The 25,836-nt window shown below is 38.9% G+C and overlaps 1 protein-coding gene across 2 annotated transcripts in view; it reads left to right on the top strand.

Annotated features, from left to right (window-relative positions):
• NXPE3 (neurexophilin and PC-esterase domain family member 3) overlaps positions 1-21,785 on the top strand; it is a 42,683-nt gene extending 20,898 nt beyond the window's left edge. For both annotated transcript variants that reach the window (XM_047876479.1, XM_047876478.1), the window contains exons 3-6: positions 369-1,123; positions 7,861-7,934; positions 17,394-17,600; positions 19,941-21,785. In XM_047876479.1, coding sequence (XP_047732435.1) covers positions 369-1,123; positions 7,861-7,934; positions 17,394-17,600; positions 19,941-20,491 — 1,587 coding nt within the window. In that variant the 3' untranslated portion in view covers positions 20,492-21,785. The remainder of the gene's footprint in view (positions 1-368; positions 1,124-7,860; positions 7,935-17,393; positions 17,601-19,940) is intronic.
• Positions 21,786-25,836: the final 4,051 nt, after the last annotated feature.

Below are 25,836 nucleotides of genomic sequence, written 5' to 3'. Positions count from 1 at the left end.
TAGATTAGGCTCTGGTAAAATAGTTTCTCTTGGGGGCAGGCCTTGTTAAGAAGAACAGAATGCTCTATTATATTTCAAAATGATTCCTTTTCTTCTTGTTTTGCTGGAAGTCTGATATTTATTACAGGAACTTGATTGAGCTCCCAGAGGTGAGATCCACAGTGTGGAGATCTCCTTATGACTTTATTCCTCATCCTGATGTCACTGTGTTATAATAAGATAGCCCTGTTAAACTAGTAAGCTCTGGGTTTTGAGACAATGTCATACCAAGTAGTTTTATTAAAATTAAACTGAAGCAGAGATATATTTGGCTGATATAAGGAAATTTATTATAGCTGTGGTTTCTGTTTTTATGTTTCTGTCTTCAGTACTTGGACCATGAGACTGTTTCAGCCACATTCATCGACAGCAGTGGACAGTTTGTTTCCTCCCAGATGACAAGAATTAGCCGGAATCCTTACTGTGGCTATGAGCATCAGACTCTGTCCAGCCGGGAGCGCACAGAGGAGGACTCCCTGCTGGCTGCCTTACAGTGGCAGGTGCCTGATGTGGGTCCAGTCCCCTTTGTGAAGAGCACTGACCCTTCTTCCAGCTACTTTGTTATCTTGAACTCCGCAGCCTTCTTCAAGGTGGGAAGCCAGCTAGAAGTGCTGGTTCATGTGCAGGATTTTCAAAGAAAGCCCAAGAAGTATGGTGGAGACTACCTGCAGGCCAGGATCCACTCCCCTAAGCTGCAGGCAGGGGCTGTGGGCAGAGTGGTAGACTACCAGAATGGGTTTTACAAGGTCTTCTTTACTCTGCTCTGGCCAGGCAAAGTTAAAGTGTCCATATCTCTGGTCCACCCCACTGAGGGGATCAGAGTTCTTCAGCGCCTGCAGGAAGAGAAACCACACAGAGTCTATTTCAAGAGTCTCTTCCGTTCAGGAAGAATTTCTGAAACCACTGAGTGCAATGTGTGTCTTCCTGGGAGTCTTCCCCTGTGTAACTTTACAGATGTCTACACTGGAGAGCCCTGGTTCTGCTTCAAACCAAAGAAGCTCCCTTGCAGTAGCAGAATTAACCATTTCAAAGGTGGATACCTGAAGGGCCTCCTAACTGCTGCAGAGACCGCTTTCTTCCAGAGGTAGGTGTTTCTTGTTCCAGGGGATAATTTTAAGGTCCTTTTCCACTGTTTTTGTCTCAATTAGGTGACATCATCCCATTTAGAAGACTTTCTTGTTTTGGTTATTTGCTTCATATAACTTTCTGAAGTTGGCCCTATTTGGGAGAAGTAGCGAATAGGAAAATAAATAAATACTTATATTTTGTGAATAGTTTTTATTTTTATTTATTTATTTTAAAGTATTTTTAGATTTTTAAAAATGTTTAAGGGATCTGTACACCCAACGTGGGGCTCAAACCCACAACCCCAAGATCCAGAGTTGCATGCTCCAGTGACTGAGCCAGCCAGTGCCCCCTTGTGAATAGTTTTTAGAAAGTGAAGCTTAGAGCTTCTTCTAGTTCAAATTAAAGACCTTTTACCCTCAGATTTATGTTTTACTTCAGAACTACATAGCACATGGATAACTATATAAGAAAGATCACTTATTCACAGAACAGATGAAAAACATCGCCCAAGAACAGGGTGACAAGAGGTCTTGTAGTCAGGACACTTTTATCTTCATGTCTAATAAGCTAAAAAAATTTCAGGAGCACCTAGGTGGCTCAGTCAGTTAAGCAGCCTACTCTTGGTTTCATCTCAGGTCATGATCTCACGGTTTGTGAGATTGAGCCCTGCTTTGGGCTCTGTGCTGACGGTGCAGAGCCTGCTTGGGATTCTCTCTTTCCTGTCTCTCCCCTGCTTGGGCTTTCTCTCTCTCTCTCTCAAAATAAATAAATAAACTTTAAAAACATTTTTAAGTGACATATTATCAGTTGTTAAAATCATATACTGATAGGAAAAGGACTATGAATATGACAACATTGCTGGGTTGACTTAACGATAAACATGGGAAACCAGGAATATCACGGCAAACTATGTTTTTTAAATTAACAGTTAGGGAAATTTTTGCATTATTGTGTACAAATTTCTCTTGTGGAACATAAGTGTAAAACTTTTTCAGCGGAAAATGCGGAATAATGTGCAGAGTGGAATGTATGGGATCAGTATGGATTAAATGTTTTCTTCAACATTTTGTACAGTTCTAAAGTAAAATAGCATGCCTAAGGAAAAAAATTATAAAAGCCATATGGCCAAAAAGTCCAATTACTTGACAGAATGTAAAAATGCCTTTTATTTTTTTATTGAAATAAATACTTAAAAATACTCCTTGGTGGAGAGGTAGTTTTGTTGAGTACCTCTGGGCACCCGTAAAAATTTTATGTTTTATGCCCACTTCTTACTCAGTGAGGGAAATGTTCCTACTATAACGTATGTAGGAGCTTCTCAAACAAAGCTCTGATTTTTCATTTCTGGAGTCTGCTTTTGGTCGTATCAGTTTTAAATACATGTTTGCTGGACTGATGCCATGCTTTTAGAGGGATGCTCTTAGATGCCAGCAGAGGGAGCACTATTCAATGTATTTACTGTACTGTTCTTCAGAAAACTGTCTAGTTTGTCGTGTGGCTGAGTATACAAGGACTTTAGCTTTAGTTTTAATCCTGGGTTCAATTTCAGACACGTTATTTATCAATGACGGTGAGCAGATGATTTCAGGTCTGTGTACTTTTTGCCTATGTGTGAAGACTGCTCAGTTCCTCCCCTTTAGGGTTGTGTTGTCAGTCTCCTTAGTGGCTTAGCAAAAAAAAGGAAGCACAGCTTATAACTTACTGAAATTCCATGTGGAAAAAAGTGGGAGAAAAATTTGAGAGTAAGTGTAAAATTTAAGAATATTCCTGACACTAAATCCTACCATTAAAACCAGAAAACACCTGTGAATCGTGAAGGATGAAATAATTATGTCTCTGTCCTTACTTGCACATCCTGGATGAGGCTGACTGATGGCACTTTGTAGTAGAATCATTAAGAAATTCTACTTACCTAGAAGTTTGCTGATAAGATGTTGCTTGAGGTAACATTTTTGGGAATCAAACATCTGATAGTTCTGCTACTGATTTTTTTTCTTGCATTGTTTATTAGAATTCTGAAATTTTACATCAGCTAACTAAAAAGAAGAAGATTGAAATTGATTTTTTGAGGTGTCCTTGGGTATGCTTTTTTGAGCTCATGGCCTGAATATGTTAAGCTGATACCCATTTTTACCTTTTTTCCTTGGTGGCTCATAGCATTGCTTAATTCAGAAAGGATTAAGCTTAGCTTTGGTCTTTGGTTCTCTAAATAACAGTTGGACAATTAAGGTGATCTAATCTTTGTTCTTTACTCCTAAAAAATGTTGGTTTTAGAAAGAACAACAGTACTTTGCTTAAAAGATTCTATTAATATAAAGGAAGGCTTTTTGAAAGAATGAGGTTCTCACATGAAAAGCTTCCCATATATTTTAGCATCATTTCATATTTTCTTTTTTCTAACTTTGTGCTTAAAAAAACTTTCAAATCATTAGAAACACTGCAAGAATAATAAAAATGAACATCCATATAGCTTTAACTTAGATTCACCATTGTTAATGTTTTGCCACATTTGCTTTCTCTCTCTTTCTCTTTGTATGTGTGTTTATATACATGTCTGTTGATGTATAATTATCCCCCTTCCCAGAGCATTTGAGAGTAAGTTGCAGGCAACATGGTGTTGCACCTCATGGGTATGCATCTCCTGGCACATGAACTTTCTCCAACATATAACTGTAACATATTTATCACACTTGGGGCATTTATCATTAATACAATACTATTATTGAATATACAGTCCATACTCAAGTTTCTCTGATTGTCCCAATAATGTCCTTTATAGCTGTCATTTTTATTTTAACTAATCTAACCTATGATTACTTACAATGTGTTTAGTTATCCTTTCTTTTAAATTTTATTTATTTATTTTGGGAGAGAGAGAGAGAGAACACAAACAGGAGAGGGAAAGAGAGAGGGGGGAGGACAGAGGATCTGAAGGGGGCTCTGTGCTGACAGCAGAGAGCCCCATGCGGGACTCGAACTCACAAAATGTGAGATTGTGCCCTGAGCCAAAGTTAGACGCTTAACCAACTGACTGAGCTACTCAGGCACCCTCAGTTATCTCTTTAATCTTTAATTTGGATGAGGTTTCTAGCTTGTGTTTTTTTGTTTGTTTGTTTGTTTGATTTTTTGTTTATTTTGAGAGAGACAGAGACAGTGTGAGCAGGGGAGGGGCAGAGAGAGAGGGAAAGAGAGAGAATCCCAAGCAGGCTCCACCCTGCTATTGCAGAGCCAGATGTGGGTCTCAAACTCATGAAGAGATCATGACCTGAGCCAAAACCAAGAGTCGGACACTCAACTGACCGAGCCACCCAGGCGCCTCCTCTAGCATGTTTTTCACAACATTAAGGTTTTGATGTCACTGCTTTGTAGATGTCCCTTAATTTGGATTTGCTGCTTTATTGTTTCTACATGACCAGATTGAGGTTAAACATTTTTACAGGAAAATTACAAAGGGCAAATTTTCTTCTTTTCCTTATCTTAAAGCTCTCCCACGAAAGCAGTTTATTTGTGCTGTTTTAAAAGTCATGTTCTGGGGCGCCTGGGTGGCGCAGTTGGTTAAGCATCCGACTTCAGCCAGGTCACAATCTCGCGGTCCGTGAGTTCGAGCCCCGTGTCGGGCTCTGGGCTGATGGCTCAGAGCCTGGAGCCTGTTTCCGATTCTGTGTCTCCCTCTCTCTCTGCGCCTCCCCCGTTCATGCTCTGTCTCTCTCTGTCCCAGAAATAAATAAACGTTGAAAAAAAAATTAAAAAAAAAAAAGTCATGTTCTCTCCTAAATGTAACTTATTTAAACTATTTTCTAAACATACAGTTGACCCTTAAAAGTCTCAGGATTTAGACGTGCCAACCACCTGCACAGTCAAAAATCTGCTATAACTTTTGACTTCCCGAAGACTTTACTAATATTCTACCATTGACCAGAACCTTTACTGATAAGAACAGTTGATTAACACATATTTTGTATGCTGTATGTATTATATATACTGTAGTCTTATAGTAAAGTAGGCTAGAGAAAAGAAAATGTTAAGAAAATCATTAGGAACAGAAAATACATTTACAGGACTGTACTGCATTTATTGAAAAAATCCATGCATAAGTGGAGCTGCACAGTTCAAAGCCATGTTGTTCACACAAAAGACCTTGAATAGTCAAAGTAATATTGAAGAAGAAAACCAAAGCAGGAGGCATCACAATCCCAGACTTTAGCCTCTACTACAAAGCTGTAATCATCAAGACAGTATGGTATTGGCACAAAAACAGACACATAGAACCAATGGAATAAAATAGAGATTCCAGAATTGGACCCACAAATGTATGGCAAACTAATCTTTGACAAAGCAGGAAAGAATATCCAAAGCAGGAAAGAATGGAAAAAAAATAGTCTCTTTAACAAATGGTGCTGGGAGAACTGGACAGCAACATGCAGAAGAATGAAACTAGACCATTTTCTTACACCATTCACAAAGATAAACTCAAAATAGATGAAGGACCTGAATGTGAGACAGGAAACCATCAAAACCCTAGAGGAGAAAGCAGGAAAAAAACCTCTCTGACCTCAGCCATAGCAATTTCTTACTTGACACATCTCCAAAGGCAAGGGAATTAAAAGCAAAAATGAACTATTGGGTTCTTGTGAAGATAAAAAGCCTCTGCACTGCAAAGGAAACAATCAGCAAAACTAAAAGGCAACCCACGGGATGGGAAAAGATATTTGCAAATGACATATCGGACAAAGGGCTAGTATCCAAAATCTATAAAGAACTCACCAAACTCCCCACCTGAAAAACAAATAATCCAGTGAAGAAATGGGCAGAAGACATGAATAGACACTTTCTAAAGAAGACAACCAGATGACCAACAGGCACATGAAATGAAAAGATGCTCAACATCACTCCTCATCAGGGAAATACAAATCAAAACCACACTGAGATACCACCTCATGCCAGTCAGAGTGGCTAAAATGAACAAATCAGGAGACTATAGATGCTGGCGAGGATGTGGAGAAAGGGAACCCTCTTGCACTGTTGGTGGGAATGCAAACTGGTGCAGCCATTCTGGAAAACAGTGTGGAGGTTCCTCAAAAAATTAAAAATAGATCTACCTTATAACCCAGCAACAGCACTGCTAGGAATTACCCAAGGGATACAGGAGTACTGATGCATAGGGGCACTTGTACCCCAATGTTTATAGCAGCACTTTCAACAATAGCCAAATTATGGAAAGAGCCTAAATGTCCATCAACTGACAAATGGATAAAGAAGATGTGGTTTATATATACAATGGAATATTACTTGGCAATGAGAAAGAATGAAATAAATTATATATATATACACACACACATACATACCTGTGTGTGTGTGTGTGTATAATAAAGACTGAATGTTAGTTTCAGAAAAAAATAAAGAAATAATGGCTGCAAACTTCCAAAATGTTTGAAAAAAAGAAATGATCCTCTTGTAGGCAGCAAAAAAAAAAAAAACACACACACACAAAAAAACAAAACATGTTGTTCAAAGTCAGCTGCACTGCCTTCCTTGTTTCTTGTCTCCCCATTAGAATGTCATTTCCCTGAAGGAGGAGATGCTGTGTGTCTTGTTTATTGTTACATCCCTGACATCTAGGACAGTGCCGGGCCCATAGTAGAAGCTTAAAAATTATATTTTTATTTTATTAAAAAAATTTAATTCCAGTGTGGTTAACATACAGTATTATATTAGTGTCAGGTGTATAATATTGATTGTGATTCAACAGTTCCATATATTACTCAGTGCTAATCAATAGAAGTGTACTCTTTAATTTTCTTTACCGATTTCATTCATCTCCCTGCCCACCTTCCCTCTGGTGACCATCAGTTCTCCATAGTTTTTTGTACTATCTGTTTTTTGGTCTCTCTCTTTTTTTTCCTTTGTTCATTTAGAAGCTTAAGAATTATTTAAGAACATATCTCTTTTGAACTTATTTTTGATAAAACAAAATATTGTGATTCAAGTTCACATATCAAGAATTTGGAAAGTTAGCATTTTATTTTTTTGTCTGTTTTTGGCCTAAGTGTAAGAGGTAATTGTTGTGACCCAGTTTCTGGCATAGTTATACCAAATTTCCAGTACTTTTTCCCTGGACTCCACACTCTCCCACTTTTTCACACAGCCCTCCATCTAATATTGTCCAAGCATGGACTCTAGCCCAGGGCCTGTGCTAAGTGCTGGAGACAAAAGGTGAGTGAAACACAATCTGTGTCACTGAGGAGTATGTTTTAGAAAGAGACACTACAGGGCCATACCAATGGTGAACAAAGTCCTGAAAGAGCACATATCTGGGGACAAGTGTCTCTAGTAGGACTCATCTCTGTTCTGGGCAAGGCCTAAGGAATCTGACCTGTGATTTAATGCTACATAGATTTATAATCTGAAAATTAGATAGTGACAGAATGGACATTCTCATCAGTGTGAGCCATTTTCCGAGTCCAAGGGGAATAAAGAATTTAAACCAGAATTTGTCATTTTAGAGATTATACTCTCAGGGCTATGTGGTGAAAAATTAAAAACCTATTTAATTTCTGTTCATTTTATATATCCACATAACCTGTTTATTTTAAGAGACCTGGTTTATTAATTGATTGTGTTGAGTAGCATTTATAAGAATATTTCATCTTAAGGTTCTGTGAAATCCTGTTATTTTAATTTGCAAATGAAGATACATATTAGAAAGTAAATGTTCTCAAATCTAAACTTGTATTCTTCTTATTCCTTTTAAAGTGGTGTCAATATCAAAATGCCAATCAACTCCAGTGGACCTGATTGGGTGACTGTGATTCCGAGGAGAATAAAAGGTAAAAAGAATGAGCTTGATGATTTGTTGTTTTTCTTGCTAAATGGGTTGAGGCTCTGTGGTTTCACTAATGTCATGAAAACTTCTTTCCTCCTTTTAATATGCCATGGTTACTTCTGGGCACAATTGAAAATACTAAAAGAGCTTTTTAATTAAAATAAATCAGACCTTATGTGCATAATCTTGGGCTTTGCTATTTATACTCCTGTGAAAGTTGTCTTCTTCCCCTTCCCCTCTCTGGTTGGCTGCTCAAGAGACTTCGGTGCTATACTGTCCGATATGGTAGCTACTAGCCACACATGGCTATTTAAATTTAAATTAATTAAAATTAACTAAAAATTAAAATGTAATTCTTTTTTTTTAAACAAAATTTTTAATGTTTATTTATTTCTAAGAGAAAGAGAGAGAGAGCCAGAGCACAAGCAGGGGAAGGGCAGAGAGAGAGGGAGACACAGAATCCGAAGCAGGCTCCAGGCTCTGAGCTGTCAGTACAGAGCCCGATGTGGGGCCCGAACCCACAAACTGTGAGATCATGACCTCAGCCAAAGCCGACACTTAACTGACTGAGCCACCCAGGCTCCCCTAAAATTTAATTCTTAAGTCACACATCCTCGGGAGCCATGTGTGGCTGGTGGCTACCATGTTGGGCAGCATTTTATATGGAATGTAGTGTATCCATCATTGCAGAAATTCTGTCGGATATCACTACTCTAGAGTTATCCAAGAAACGTGTATGAAATCGGCAAGGAAATTTTTAAAATCAAAAGCATTATGTTACTGAACTCTGGTTTTCTCAAAGTGTGATCTCTGCATTAGCAGAATCAGCTAGAATTGCAGATTCTTAGGTCTTACCTCAGGCTACTGAATCAGAAACTCGGGCGTGGGGCCTAGCAATCTGGGTTTTAGTAAACCTTCCAGGTGATTTTGATCCATTGGCATTGGGTATTGTTAAAAGTAAAACAATATAGAGTAAATGTATGTGTTCTGTTTTAGCCACGGTGACTTTTAGAAAGAAAGGATGAATATTATTAAGGAAACTTATGCAGATGGCAAGGCCCTTTTGGCTGTTGAAAGCATATATGACAGTATATATGGTAGATATTGCACAGATACTGGCAAACACTATTGCCATAGGGCCTAGGCGTGCAATACATGTGAATCTAGCCAGGGTGGGTATTAGTCATAGGCATGCCTTGTGTGAATGGTGGGGGAAGAACCTAAGTGCAAGCACAGCCTGTCTACAGCTCTTGCTGCTTTGTTGTGCAGAAATGTGCCCAGATGTATAGGGTTTCTTTTTTCCATGAACAAAAATCAAAAGTCTTAATCCTTAATCTTTCAATGTAATATCTCCAGATTTCAAAACATTGGCATCCAATTGCAAACATTTAAAATATTGTGTGGGCTAAATAAAATTATTGTCTGGCCCAGATACAGCCAGGATACTGCCAGTCTATATATCTCTGGTCTCCACTATCATGTGCCACAAGAAATCCCAGTATTTGCCTAGTGAAAAGCTGTATTTTATTTACTTGAAGCCAGTGAGTTACTAATTTTAAAAGATTCATATATGAAACATCATTAACAGAAATACTTTTATTTGCCTTTATTTGTCTGGGCCTCAACCTCCGTGTCTATTCTCCCCTAGTCCTGCACTCCTCATACTGTATCCTCCTCTGCCCTAGCCCCAGTCTTCTGGCGTGGCTGCCTCATCCCTGGGTGTCTAGTGGGATGGTCAGCGGGTGAAGTTTTGGATGGTTTACCTGCACCTGACAGGTCTCGATGTTCAGCCAGTAAGTGTTTGTGGGTTTGTGATGTACTGTTCTGTTTAGAGAGAACTAGTGAGAGAACTAGAGAGATCTGGTGGAACTAGTGCGACTTTTGATGGATTTTTAGAGGAAGAAAGGAACCGTGAATCAATAGGAGAATAGCTTGGCTTTGAGAAGACCCCCTCAGAGCAGGTACATTACTGGAAGGAAAAGAGAAGGGAAATTGCTTTACATAACATCAAAGACACCCAGCCTTGGAGGACTTCACTGCAGTTCACTCTCGTGACCAGCAGGGCGCACTCAAAGACCCTAAACCAAGGGCTCACATGCCTCCCACCTTCCCTCCCTATGTTCCTCCCTTCATTCCTTTCTTTCTCTTTTTTAATATATATATATATTTTGTTTTTGGAATATTTTAGACTTAAAATAAGTTACAAAAATAGTATAAAGTTCCTGTATAGCCTACACCCAGCTTCCCCTTATGCTAACATCTTATATAACCACAGAATACTTCCAAAACTAAGGTTTTAACATCAGTACAGTATCATTAACTAAGCTGTAGAGTTTACTTGGATTTCATGAGTTTTTCCACCAATGTCCTTTTTCTGTTTTAGAATCCCATGCAGAATCCCAGGTTGCATTTAGTCACCATGTTTCTTTAGTCTTCCTTCTGTGACATTATCTTGACCTTTACACTTTGAAGAACTTTGGTCAGATATTTTTTAGAATGTTTCTAAATTTGGATTTTTAAGTGTTTTCTAATGATTGGAATGAGAGTATGCATTTTTGGAAGAATAGCACAGAAATGATTTTGTGTCCTTTATAGGGAGTACATGATGTCAATATGTTCTGTTAACAATGTTAAATTTGATCACCTGGTTAAAGTGGTGTCTGTCAGGGTTCTATTCTCTGTATTCTGGGGAGATACTTTGAGACTGTGGTAGGCTGAATAATGGCCCCCAAAGATATCCAGATCTTAATCCCTCAAATTTGTGAACGTTGCTATATATGGATGGCAAAGGAAATTTTGCATGTGTGATTAAGCTAAGGGTCTAGAAATGGGGAGAGATTATCCGGATAATCTGAGTGGGCCCTAAATGCAGTCACAAGTGTCCTTTTAAGAAGGAGGAAGAGGGAGATTTCATACAAAAGCAGAAAGCAATGTGACAATGGAAGTAGAGAGAAATTTGAAGATGCCATGCTGCTGGCTTAACAAACGGAGAAAGAGGCCATGAGCCAAAGAATACAGGTGTGGAAGAGGAAAGGGAACAGATTTCTTCCCTAGCTCCTCCAGAGAGAGCATGGCCTTACTGATACCTTGGATTTGGTATTGGTGATACTGATTTTGGATTTCTGGCCTCCCTCCAAAACTGTAAGAGAATAAATTTGTGTTGTTTTAAGCCACTGAATATGTGGTAATCTGTTATAGTAGCCACAGGAAACTAATACAAAGACATCCTGGATGTCTCTGTATTCCATCAGGATGTAAACATCCTATTTCTGCTTATACTTTCACCCACTAATTTTAGCATTCATTAATAGATCTTGTCAGCAGCAATTATTTGGGTGGTATTTAATGGTGACTTTCTAATCTCTCATTTCTAAGACATTTATTAATTGGAATTTTTCTGTAAGGAAGAGTTGTCCCTTCTTTCCCATTTATTTAATTATGTCCATGTAGACTCATGGCTCATGATTATTTATCTCATTTTTTGGATTATTACCGAATTCAACTGTTATTTATTTTGTTGCTCTAATTGCTCCAATTTTGGCAATTGCGAACTTTTTCAATTTGGCCCCTATGCCCCTTTGACATGCTAACGTATGTATGTACCTATGATACGTATATATGTGTATATATATGTGTGTGTATGTATACATATATGTGTATATATATGTGTGTGTGTGTATGTGTGTGTGTGTGTGTGTGTGTGTGTGTGTGTATACACATTTTTTTCCCTTAAGCACTTCCTTACTCTCTGACATGTTTCACACCCATTTGTGTGTTATTTGACCTAGACTTGGAAGGGTTCATAGTCTTTCCACTTTTATTATTTTACTTATGAATCCTATATTTTGAAGGGTTTTATTTCCCTATCAACATTTAAAAAAAGTATTAGTTAATTGATTTTCCTGCAAGTTAAACTTATTCTAAGATGCATATTTAGTCTGCTGAACTGTTTGAGATTACCTGTCTTCCCCCATGCATGGGTATAATTCCAGTCAAAAGCAAAGAAACATAGCTTTTAATTAGATGAAAATAGCTCATCAGGGATAAGTATCTGGTTTCTGACAGGCTTTCCCAGTGTCAGAATTGCTGCTGAATTTTTATTAGTACCTGTACTGTGGTCCCTAGATCATCATAGCCTGATAGAAGCCTTGATGGCTTCTAACCTCATCAACAACTAAACTAGAGTTCATATTTTGGGGAGAAGCTTACTGAGAGTTTGGGATAAAACTAGATTTAATAGCAACAGAATAAGCATTAATATCTTTGTAGCCTTTTGCTATTTTCTTTATCTTTTAAAAAAATTAATTAATTAATTATATTTTAGAAAGAAAGAGAGCCAGTGGGAGAGAGGGCCAGAAGGTGAGGGAGGGAGGGAGGGAGGGAGGGAGGGAGGGAGAGAGAGAGAGAGAGAGAGAGAGAGAGAGAGAGAGAGAGAGAGAATCCCAAGCAGGCTCCACACTCAGCACAGAGACCGTTGCAGGACCCGGGCTCAAGCCCACAACCCTGGGACTGTGACCAAAGTTGAAATCAAAAGTTGGACACTCAACTGACTGAAACACCTAGGCGCCCCTTTTCTTTATCTTTTGAGGTGTATCTTACGTACAGTATAGTACGTGGATTGCAAATATATAGTACAATGGAATTTTACATTTGTATCTGTAACTGTGGTAGGCTGAATTCTAAGATGACTCCCACTGAACCATGCCTTTATATAATTCTTTTTCTCTTGAGTGTGGGAAGGACCTGTAAATGTGATAGTATATCACTCCCATGACTTTAAAAAAAGAGATACTATCCTGGGCAGACCTGACTTAATTGGATAAGCCCTCAATAGGGACCAAGTTCTTCTTGAAGAAATTCAAAGTGTGAGAAGGCTTCCATGTGAGCGGGACTCTTTGTTGCTGGCTCTAAAGATGGAGGAGGCCATGTGGCAAGAAATGTAGACAGTTTCTAGGAGCTGAAGGGCATTCCCTGGCTGACAGTGACCAAGGAAACAAGAAACTCAGTATTATAACCACAAGGAACTGAATCTGGCCAGTAATTGAATGGGGTTGGAAGCAGATTTCTCTTGTCTACAGAAAGGAACACAGTCCTGCTGTCAACCTGATTTCAACCTGTGAGACCCTTAGCAGGGAACCCAGCTATGTCATGCCCTGGACTCTTGGCAGAACTATGTGATATTAAATGTCTCTTGTTTTTAAGTTACTAAGTTTGTGGTGATTTGCCATGCACCAATAGAAAACTAATACAATTACTGCCACCCATACAAAGATATAGAATGTTTAGAACACATAGAATATTTCTAGCATTCCAGTGTTGCCCTTTATGATTAAAAACTATTAATACTACTACAGTATTGAACTTTCACAACAGCCCTTCAAAGTAACTAATAATTTACCCATTTTATAGGTAATTGAAGCAAGGTCCAGAGACTGATACGTCATCATTTTGACATCTGCTCTGTGTCTGATGCTAGACTAGACTCTGAGAATACAGGAGATGAGTAAGATGAGAGTTTTAAGTGATTTCTGGGGTCTCCTATTGGAGACGTGGAGTCAGACATAAACCAGGACCTCTGACTCGAGTCTAGCCCTTTTTCTGCTATCCCTTAATATGCTTGGGAGGTGTGGGGGAGGATGTCTTAACGTTTGGGTTTGTCTGCAGTAGTGGAGTTCATCAACTCTCTAGTTTCTAAATGCATCCAAATGGTGGAGTGAATGATAAAATAGTGTTTTATGTTGTTCGATGAAAACCATACTAATGACTTTATGGATGAGACCTCACTATGAGGTTGTTTAGAAAATGGAAAGGTGCTATCACAACAAAGTGGACAAAGCTACTTTAAAAAAAAAAGGTTTATTTATTTATTTTGAGTAGGGGGGAAGAGAGAGAGAATCCCCAGCAAGTTCCGTACTGTCAGTGCAGAGCCCCAGCAGGGCATGAACTCAGGGAACTGTGAGATCGTGACCTGAGCCAAAACCAAGAGTCGGATGCTTAACCGACTGAACCACCCAGGCACCCCTGGACAAAGCTATTTTAAAGACAACCACCTTCAGTTGGAAAAAATACTTGGTACAGAATACATTTTATTTGGTTAACTTAGAAAACCAAAGGGCTCATATGTTATGTAAAATCCAACCGACTGATATCATTTGGGGGTAGGAAGCTCCCCACAACTGTATCAGTAGTGAAATGTATGCCTTTGTAAACAGGACCACCTTTACCACTAGCTGGCTCTACGGCTCTCTGGGAAACTTCGGCAAGTGCCTCTGTGACGTACTGTCTTCACCTTTAAAAGACATTTGGACTAGCCATTATCTGAGGTCCTTTCAGCATTCTTTGAATCTGTAGGTATTTCTATCTGTACCTGTTTAGCTTCCCTCTGGAAAATGCTTAGGTTTTAGGGGACTAAAGTATAAAGAAAAAAAATTAAATTCCCAAGGTTTTCCAGGGGGAGACTCAAGGGTAAACTCAAGCTATAATAACTACTGTGTAGCCAGGACTTCTCATAGTCCCAGTGCTTGACAAATTGTACCTGAACAGCTCGACACACGCTGTCCTCATTTCTCATCTCCCTGAGATGGCACCCAAGCGTTCCGGTGCTAATTGTGTTCCTTGAGGAGAGGAATTGTTTGACTCTCTTTCTTTGTCTTGTCTTGTTTTTTCTCTCATGAACTATATACTCCCCATTGGCCTGCCTTTTACTTTTCTTACTTCTACAGATAATTCTATGCTATGAAGTTAAGGGACGTGTGCACTAACATGCACTTACTCACACCTCCCAGTCTTAATTCACACTGTCTCCCTCTCACCCAGCTCTTTCTAGATAGTTAAGGGAAAATTTTTTCTCTGCTCTTCTCTTGTTTTGTCCCATTTGTGGTCCAAATAGTCCTCGTTTTGGCTAATGAATGACATGGGATGACACCCTTTGGAGAAAACTATAAGCTATGAGTTTTAAAGAGAAGCCAAGACATTTTAGAGAAGCAGGGACCTTAACTTGCAGATAATTGAAGCTATCCCTTCTGATTTTGCATAAAGATCTTATCTGCTTTTGATAACCATCCACAAAAACTACTTCCTTCACCATCAGTATTTAAGAAAACTGTAAAATCTAAGCAATAACTCCGTTTTGTTTTAAAACTATTTTTGGGGCGCTTGGGTGTATCAGTCAGTTAAGTGTCTGACTCTGTTTTGGCTCGGGTCATGATCTGATGGTTTGTGAGTTTGAGGCCCTCATCAGGCTCTGCGCTGACAATGAGGAGCCTGCTTGGGATTCTCTCCCTCTCTCTCTGCCCTTCTCCTGCTTGTGCTTTCTCTCTCTCTCTCCCCTTCTCTCAAATAAATTAAAAAAACCCACAAAACTATTTTTATTCCACATGTATAGTTCATTAGGGGTTATATTATTGATTTAAGAGACTTTCATATCTTATGTGAAAATGCATTCCAAGTTCCAAGAAATGCGGTCTTTTTAAAGAACTTCAGACTGCTTAAAGTCTTAATAAAGTAAGAAATGTTTTTGTCTCCGCTGACCATAAGAGGGCAATGTAGGTACATGCATTACACTTTAAAAATCTGCTCTGTTATCTAGTGCTGCATGTGTGAAGAATTAATGTCAGTTCAGTAATTGATTTGCTTTGCTTGACTTAACTCTGGTAGTAAATAAAATTAACATTTGAATGGAAATGGTAATTGTTTCCTGTGTGATATACACTTTCCTTTATAACATGTATTTGGCACAGAATAGCCAAATCTTCTGAATTACCATGGTAAAAAGTGTAACTTCAAAATCACTTTTAATTCCCCTTCTAGTAGATGTTTTCTTTGGGCCCCAGGTGTCTGCTCTGGAGCTCCCTGTCTGTATAACCTTGACAAGATGATATAATGAGGAAGCTTTGGGCAAGCTGTGGTAACATAGTAAAGTCATACTTGGTAACATGTGGAGAAACTGTTTATGAATAAGCCAAATAAATATTTACCCCCCCCCCCTTTTCTTTTCTTTGACAATAACATTTTCCAAGTAAAGCTTTTAAAAATGCTGTTTACTTTTCAGCTTAGGCCCTGAACCTTCAAAGAATTAGCAGATGGCTGAATTAAAAGGTTAAATATGCACTATCTGTCAAATAGGGCATCTTCTTTGAAGGGAATAAAACCAAAATAATTTTGAGTATTATCTTATAATATCAAGATAATAAGCTGAAAATAGTCACAAATATGGGGCTCAAATTTAGATTTCTGAGTTGTATAAACATTTGGATTTTGAATTGTGGTTTAACAGGTGAGACTGGAGAATTACTGGATTATGATCAAGGTTTAAGCTTTGGGGTGTGTAAGGAAGTGATGTAAAATAATTGATGGTATTTGAAGATTGTAGATTTGAGTGTTAGAAACAAGTAAGTGTACACCTTCAGGAAAAAATTCAAAAAGAAAATGGCTGACATCTACAAACCTCTGTTTTTGAGACGTGGTATATATAGCACAGTGGTTAGACCATGGGCTTTGGGGCTCACCTGCTTGGATCAGGTCTTGGCTTTGCTGCTTGTTAGCTCTGGATCTAAGTCAAGTTGCTGTTCCAAAAGGCAGGGTTAACACTAGGACCTACTTTAAAGGGTTATTGTGAGCATCGTATGAGATAATATATTTAATTGCAGAGTAAACTCTCAAGAAATATTAGCCATCCCTGTCTGTTTATTTTGAAGCACTTAAAGTGTGTTGTTTCTACAACAGCATTTTCCAAGGGAGGTGTTAGGGAAGAAGGATGTTGACTTTCCCTTTGAAGGGTGTCCTGCCTCTCGTGTCATGTGTAGCTGGGCTACAGCCATGAGTACAAACTGCTGCTGCATTTTAAATATTGCTCATTGTAATATTTGTACATTCTTCTGAACCTTTTGTAACGTGGGGAATAGTTCTTTAGAGTGTGTGTATTTGGTTTCTTCGCTGTATTAAGTGGTGGTTATCTGAATTACTATTTGATTGCGGGACCCATGGGTTAAAATTTTCCTTTTATTGGGTTGAGGAACAGTGGACTAATATTACTATGCATATGTAAAATATGAATTTAAGGTGTTACTTGCCTCATAGGCCTTTGGATGAGAAACTTATTCCGGGAAAATGCTAGACAATAGTTAATGTCTACACATTTCCATGGTATTTGCCTGCCTTTATTTTTGGCTTTGATAAAAACATGCATAATCAGAGGGAATGCCCAAAGTCCCCTTTTTGCCTCTGTCCACCAATAATACCCTCACACACATTTCACATCTTCCTATTTTTGTGCAAAGGAGAACCTTTTGTAGCAAGGGGAAAGTCTGGGATTTCTTTGAGATGTGATGGCAGGAAATGTTACCCAGATACCAGCACGCTAACAGATATAGGGCCATAATTTTGTTTCTTGGAACATTTTCCATGTATGGTTAGTTGGAGGAGACTTTCAGAATATCTAATTTTGTTTCCTTTTTCTTCTCAGAAACCAACAATCTAGAACTATCTCATGGCTCAGGAACTTTTCCTTCTGGGTATTATTATAAAGATCAGTGGAGGCCCAGAAAGTTTAAGATGCGCCAGTTTAATGACCCTGACAACATTACAGAATGCTTACAAAGAAAAGTGGTGTATTTGTTTGGTGACTCAACAATCAGGCAATGGTTTGAATACCTTACTACGTTTGTTCCAGGTTGGTACTTTGCATTTTGTTTCATAATTCTTTTCCGCATGCACAAAATCAGCTTTCTTCACTCCAGTGCCCGAGGAAGGGCATCAGGTGAGGAAATAGTTATTTCTCTGTAGGACTAAACAGGTGTCCTGACCCTGGAGAGATGTGTGATGGTTTATGATCCATGGTGGGGTTGTGATGTATTGATGGAAGCACTGGAATTGAAGTTCATACCACTGATGAGCTGTGTGACCTTGGACATGTTATTTACTTCCCAGGGCTTTATTTCTCCATGTGCAACGGGGCAGCTGGACAGAATCACCTTATAGGTGTCTTTTACTTCTGATATTCTGGGCTATAAAACAGAGGTGGACATTTTCAGCTGTTTCTCTCCTAGTTCTGTTTAGTCAGACTTCAAGTTTAAAATAGATTTAACTGGAAGGAAGCAGCCAAACAGACTGTGGTCCATTTTAATACATCCATGCAGTATATAGCCTTTCCGGTGTCATCTGCTGGGCATTCCATTGATATGATTCTGAGATGAGCTGGCTCCTACTGAGGGAGTCTTGGTAAGTCCCAGCATTCTTAGCTTCCTGGTGTCACTGCTGGGCTCCTGGGATGCCCTCCAGACTCTGAATAAAGCCGCACTCATTGGAAGGCCCTCCCTTATTCAAATGGGCCTTTTCCTCTTTGTGGAAGGTGTGGATGGAGTGAGGAGGAATGAATTTCAGGTAACAGTACTAAAGACCCTGCTTACAATTGAGAGAGCTGATAAATAATTCCATGGGAACTATTTTTGAGGGCTATACATGGGCAGGACTTTCCATAAAGCAAATTCCCATAGTTTGTTGTGAGTTGTTGTTGGTGTTGTTTTTCTCTTTTATTTTTTTTACACTAACCTCATTTCAGATTTAATTTTTCAAAGGAACGGAAGAAGTAGATACGGTCCCCAAAAGTGGAAAGTTAATTCCAGTTTTTGTTGTGCTTTTGTTTTTTTATTGACACAAGCATAGTTGAGTTTGGTCAATAAAGCATAAATTAAAAACTAGGAAAAGGGATATAATTTGTATGGCATAATGCTAAGCATGTTTTGATGCTGACTAGGCAGGGCCCTCCAGAAGTCTGTAGTTGTTTGTTTAAGTTCTAATGACAGAGCTCAATATTTCCGTTCATAGCAGTGATCACATTGAGTGTCATAATTATTTTCCACTGTATCCTTTGCAGATAGATTTTCACCTGATAAAGCCTTGTGCTGGTGCTTGATTTTAATCAAATGAAAAAAATGGTAGCTTGAGCTTGTTCAGTTTAAATGGAGCCAAATGCTAAGTAGTAATGATTTAGGTACAAAGATCTGGAAGAGGAGACTAGGACTGCATGGAGAGAAGAGTGAAAACTTTAACCCTTAAGAAAAATGTAGGACAATTAGGGTGTGATGTTAGTTCTTCAGAATTGGCTGTAAACTCCTTGAGAGCAAGGACTGTGACTTATCCATCTGAGCAGTGCTGGCTAGTGGCACTACAGTGGCTGGCCCTGAATAGGTACTTAGGAAGTGTTAATGGACTTGGATTGCCAGAAGTTACTTAGTCTGTTCTCTGTAAGGCACTTGTAGGAACATTCAGGGATATGAGACAGGCCCTCTTTCCTTATGGGGCATATGCTAAGTGATGAATTTTACAGACAGGGTTTTTCAGAAGTAACAAAAGAGAAATCCTGACTGATTCCTGGGACCTTCAGAAGACCTCAGAAGAGCTGGACTTTGAAACACAACTTAGATAAAGGAGAGGGAAAAGTGAATTCTAACTTGTCTGCTGTCTTTGTTATTCTTGTGACAGAGATAGACATTCTGTAAGACATTAATATGATTTTCCACCCATAGGGTGAAACTGAAAGTCAAAAGAAACAGGGTTGCTTGTTTCTTTCATGTATTTCAAAAAGTATTTGGTTACTGTTACGTGTTTACTTTAAAAAGCACAAGTTATAGCCCTCATCCTGGAAGAAATAGTATTTATATGTTAGAATAGTGATGTATAAATGCCAAATTGATTTTTAGATATTTAGCAATCAGTGCCTACAGGAAGATTTCTTGACCTAATGGTTAGAAGTAAACAGGTTATTTTGATTCTGAGGTATATAGACATACATATAGAATCTATTACTGATGGTTTAAATAATATGTTAGAATAAAGGTCCATTGAGGCCAGTGAAATAGGTATTACCTTTACAGTTGTACCTTTTTGTTGTACTTTTGTGGTACTTTTATTTAAAAAAAAAAAAGTTCTCTTAAGCCACTAAGTAAAACATGATCATAATATATGTGCTTGTTTTGAACATTTTTATGAATTTGAATTTTCCTTGTTTCAGATTTAGTGGAGTTTAACTTGGGTAGTCCCAAGAATGTGGGTCCCTTCCTTGCGGTGGACCAGAAGCACAACATCCTGCTCAAATATCGCTGCCATGGTCCACCCATCCGTTTTACAACCGTCTTTAGCAATGAGCTTCGTTATGTGGCAAATGAGCTGAATGGCATCGTGGGAGGGAAGAACACAGTGGTTGCCATAGCTATATGGTCTCATTTCAGCACCTTCCCTTTGGAAGTGTATATCCGGCGGCTCAGGAATATCCGTCGAGCAGTGGTCCAGCTCCTGGATCGAAGCCCTAAGACTGTGATAGTCATCCGGACAGCCAATGCCCAAGAGCTGGGGCCTGAAGTGAGCCTTTTCAACAGTGACTGGTACAACTTCCAGCTGGACACCATCCTTCGGAAGATGTTCTCAGGGGTTGGAGTGTATCTTGTTGATGCCTGGGAGATGACCCTGGCTCATTATTTACCCCACAAGCTACATCCGGATGAAGTTATTGTGAAGAACCAACTGGACATGTTCTTGTCCTTTGTGTGCCCCTTGGAGACCTAGCTTGCCCTGGAAGGAACTGGAAGAATCACATTTTCTGCATTAGAGACAGTTTATGGGAGGCCCCATGGAGATATTGCTGCTACTGATATGTACAAAATTTCAGAAAGAGCTGGACTTTATATAATGATTTGTAAGGAGCTTAGAAAATGCAGGTTGCATTTATATCTACCTACAGGATTTATTCCAATCTTTACATAGCCATGGGAGAACCATTATTAACAACATCTACGCACTGTATTGCCCTTGTAACCAAAGATGCTAATGAGTGTGTTTGAATTAGCCTCTCCGGAGAGGGGAGATTACTATGCTAAAAACTGAAAAATGTTCTGACCTAAATGGTTGGTAGTGGAGTGTGTGTAGCTTATCTGGTAAGGGCGATTGTGCTTATCTGCATGAGTAGCACGGTGGGTCCATCTTCAGTGTGATGAACTGATGAGGCTTATGGTTAGGGGCTCCTGTGACACACTGGAGCCTGCTGTGTCTCAGGAGTTTCTCTTGATTCACCTTTTTTGAATTACTTGAAAAGGCCAGTATCTTTGGTTAGAATTTTTTAGTGAGAACATTTACAGTGTTCTGCTTTTATCTAGAAAAGAAGCAAAAGGAGAATACGAAAGCGGTTAATATGAAATCTGTGTGTTGCACTGATACTTGCATTGGGCGGTTGTTACTTACTTGATTCAGCTAAATTTTACATGACGAATACTTTAAAATAATCACTTTTGGAACTGGAAGGGGGAAATGTATAAATGGAAATTTATTTTTGTGTTTTGAAGTTTGAGGGTTTTAAGAATTGACTTTTACGTAAAGAACGCCGTTGTTTATTATAAACTTGTACAAGTTACTTCCATCAATTTCAAGTGTTTCTTTTTTGGTTGTTAGTTTGGATCACATACCAACATTAGAAATGAAAATCTAATTAGAAGTTAGATATTGAGATCTGTAACAAGTATTTCTTGATGGGGACATAAGGTACACACATTCTGTCATGCTTGGAAGTAAAAAACTGCTATCTTAAGATACTATCAATTTTACTTGACTGTCTTTGCCTTATTAATTTTAAATGGGTTTAGGCTAGCATGGGGCCATTTAGTAAGCACTCTTTTCTTTTTGAGCCAGAATGGATTACAATCTAGTTTTAGTTATCCCTAAATGGACATATGAAGAGACTGGAGAGGCTTTAGAGATGAAGACTGATGCTAAAAGCATTCTCTTAGGAGAATGGGTTGAGGAATTTGGAGTTAAGAAGTTTTTTTTAATGTTTATTTATTTTTGAGAGAGAGAGACACAGAGTGTGAGTGGGGAATGGGTCAAGGGATTTGGGGTTTAAAATTTTTTTTAATGTTTTTTTTATTTTTGAGAGAGAGACACACACAGAATGTGAGTGGGGGAGGGTCAGAGAGCGAGAGAGACACAGAATCCAAGCAGGTTCCAGGCTCTGAGCTGTCAGCACAGAGCCTGATGCAGGGCTTGAACTCAGCTGTGAGATCATGACCTGAGCCGAAGTCAGATGCTTAACTAACTGAGCCCCCCAGGAGCCCCAAGGAATTTGGAGTTTTAGCTTAAAGAGTGTAGGGGCGCCTGGGTGGCTCAGTCATTAAGCATCTGACTTTGGCTAGGGTCATGATCACCTGGTTCATGAGTTCGTGCCCCACATCAGGTGAGCTTGAGGCCTGCTTCAGGGGAGCCCTGCTTCTCTCTCTCTCCATACCCCTCATGGGATTCTCTCTCTCTGCTCCTTGATCACTTGCACTCTCTCTCAAAAACAAACAGACAGACAAAAACAAAAAAACTTCCTTTCTTAGACTTGAGGGCCATCTTCAAATTTGTAAAATATATATATGGGGAAAAATATTTTTAAATTATTTTGAGGCTAAGTCTCACCAACAAGTAGTTAAACATATTAAGATTGCTTAATTTTAATGGTCTTTAAGCTTTAGTGTCTGAGAATCGCCTGGACTATTTGATAAAAATACAGGATGCCTCTGGGAACTGTGGAATCAGACTTTGCTACAAGCATCCAGTGATTTTGATGCAATGGCAGTATTCTACACTTTGAGAAATACCAACTAAGGGAAGAAGGAAGATAGAACTAAGGGAATAATATTGCTTGTCTATTATTTCCTGGGCTTAATCCCTAACATTTAATCCTGATCACCATCTAGTAGTGTAGGTGATATTAGGTACATTTTATAGATGAACTTGAGTTTGGATTTGAACAAAGGTATGTGAGAGTGCATAGCCCTTTGCAACTATAACTTGTTGGACTTTTGTAAAGAGAGACGTTCTTTTTCATATAAGGACTTTCGAGCATTTTCTAAAAGATTGCTGGAGGAGGCTGAGGCATCATCTTCCCAGGAGAATTTCAATTTCCACTGCCTCTCCAGGGCTTTGGAGTGACATTTCTTGTTTGTGCAAATGGTTTCTTGTGACCTCGTCCAGCTTCTATTACTTTTTGATTTAGTTATAAAAGGTCCTAAAGATTTGATGACATAGTTTCTTGATGTATTCTAATTCACTTTGTGCCTTTTCTAATTTGTCTTTCTATACTGTGGTGTGGAAGTTTAAAAAAAAATGCCTAAGTGTGGAGTTTGGAATATTACCTAAATCTTTCTCAGAACAATTAGATACAGTATTTTAATTTCTTCTGAAAAGTGTATTTTAGGCTAGTACCACACAGTTGTAAATATTAGCATGCCAGCAAAATAATATAGTTTTATATATTTTCCATTATAAATATAAAAGACATCATTGTTTTTAGAAACTAAAATCTAGACAAAGAAAATCTATGCAAAGAATCTATAATTCTATCATCTGAATGTGGTACGCATTAGCATTTTGGTATATTTTCTTCCTGGTTTTTTAAAAACCACATAGCTATAAACACAGATAAAATGTAATTTGTATCTGTGTTTTTTTATTTAGCATACAAATATTTTTCTGTGTTAAATAGTCTTCATAACTGAATTATAAAAGTCTGCCCAACAGTTTAGCTAATGATACCATTATTTACATAAGTCGGCCATTGTGGTTGGGCATTTAGGTTTAAAATAAAATATTAAGGGGTGCCTGGGTGGCTCAGTTGGTTGAGCATCGGACTTTGGCTCAGGTCATGATTTCATGATTTGTGGGTTTGAGCCCTGTGTCGGGCTCTGTGCTGACAGCTCAGAGCCTGGAGCCTTCTTTGGATTCTGTGTCTCCCTCTCTCTTTGCCCTTACTCCGCTCACACTCTGTCTCTGTCTCTCTCTCAAAAATAAACATTAAAAAATTTTTTTAGGGGCGCCTGGGTGGCGCAGTTGGTTAAGCAGCCGACTTCAGCCAGGTCATGATCTCGCGGTCCGTGAGTTCGAGCCCCGCGTCAGGCTCTGGGCTGATGGCTCGGAGCCTGGAGCCTGTTTCCGATTCTGTGTCTCCCTCTCTCTCTCTGCCCCTCCCCCGTTCATGCTCTGTCTCTCTCTGTCCCAAAAATAAATAAAAACGTTGAAAAAAAATTAAAAAAAAATTTTTTTTAAATAAAATATTAAAATGGGCTTATATGTAATTTCTTTGGATTAAATGTCATATAGGTTAAAATTCATATGGATTTTTATTTTGGAATGACAGCATTAATTTCGCTTAGTGGATCTCCTCATTTTCTAGAACTCGATTGGTTTGATGCTATTTGTGAAAGGAAGAATCCATAATTAGGCCCTTCTATGCAAATTATATTTTTTAGAAGTTACCTTATTAAGGGTAACCTTTCATTAGCAATACAAAACAGACCTTTGGTGTTCTGGTATGATCCATTTTACCATTCTGAACAACCACTATTTTATTAAATACCAGTTGACTAACACTTCGGGGTTTCAGGTATTAAGTTTCAGATTGATACATTGGGGTGCTTAAGAATATATGGTAAACCTTGACATATCCATGTTACATGCCAGAGGTGAGTCTGCTTCTGGGCCCTATTAAAGGAAAAAGTTATTACTGAGAGAGGCACAGGGAAATTAACACCCCACCCCCAAAAAGAGTGCTCAGCATTACTTTTGGGTTAATTCAGTTTATTAACAGTAGCTAGTTGCTCATGCTAGAAATTCCACTTAAAAAATTTTTTTTTTAATGTTTTTATTTATTTTTGAGAGAGAGACAGTGCTAGCAGGGGATGAGCAGAGACAGAGAGGGAGACACAGAATCAGAAGCAGGCTCCAGGCTCTGAGCTGTCAGCAGAGAGCCTCACACTGGCCTCCAACTAGAAATCCCACTTTAAATGTATTCATTCCCTTGTGTTAAACATTATTCTCTTCAGTTTAGGTCTAGAGTGCAGTTCTCAGTGCCCTTAGAATGCCTGACTGTTCAATGTACACGAAACACGATTTTGAAGGTGTTCTTTTTCTCTTTGAAAGTGAGACCACAGTCCCTGAGTAGGAGGAGCACCTAGGAATTGTGGGAAGCTGGGGTGGTGGTGGCGGTGGAAGATAAAAGAGTTGCTGCAGGCGGAAGTTTATGGGATAGAAAAGGTAGAAGGGCAGAAAGTGAACTTTCTAATCTGTGTCTTGAAAATGCAATTACATTTTAACTGTTTTAAAAAGTGTGAATTTAAGTATAATATTTTCCTTTATAATATTCTCCATCAAATGAGAAGTCAGACTTCTTTGAAGAAGGGCCTTCTGTTAAAGTTTTAAGGACCTTCTGGTGTTCAGCTCCAGATGCCAATTCCTATGGGAGAATCAGACATTTCCTGTCTAATTATAAAGCTGGATCGGAACTGTAACACTGCTGGGGGGAAGGGGCGGGAAGCAATGCAGGGAGTAGTTGTTAAGTGTCCCAGAAGGAAAAGGAGTCACAGTGAAACCAAATGTCATAGGCAAAATCCTTTAAGTGTTGTGCAATAGTTCACTCTCTGTTCAACCCACTCTAACCCCCCTGCCCCTGCGCCGGTGAAACTAACGTGATCTTCTTGTTACAGACCCACTGCTTTATAGATGTCTCAGATTGTCCCAGATTGTCCTTTGTCTTTGAAAGCACGCGATCGCTCTACTACTTTTTGATTGCCATATTTTGAAAAGCTGTGTCGTAGTATCTACCTGCTCCCAACCTCTCCCCCGCATCTTGAAGCCACGCAGAGAAAGCTAAATAAGAAGAGGTGAATCAAATGAGGGGGGCAACGCTAATGCCCGGTGTGGATTCATTGAGAATTTAAAAAGGCATCCCTAAGAAAAATGTTTTGTTTTTAGATTTGCTTCTGATTCCTCCGCGGGATTCCAGTCCAGCTCTTGGAGCCGGCCCTCTCGGGGAATGTCCGGGACTCGGGTCGGTACCTTTTTGGCTTGGGAATTTCCAGTATGCAGAAAAAAATCCACAAACC

This window comes from Prionailurus viverrinus, chromosome C2 (genome assembly GCF_022837055.1).
Source record: "Prionailurus viverrinus isolate Anna chromosome C2, UM_Priviv_1.0, whole genome shotgun sequence".
NCBI lineage: Eukaryota > Metazoa > Chordata > Mammalia > Carnivora > Felidae > Prionailurus > Prionailurus viverrinus.
Note: the sequence above shows the minus strand (reverse complement) of the source record. Positions and strands in the feature narration are given on the sequence as shown.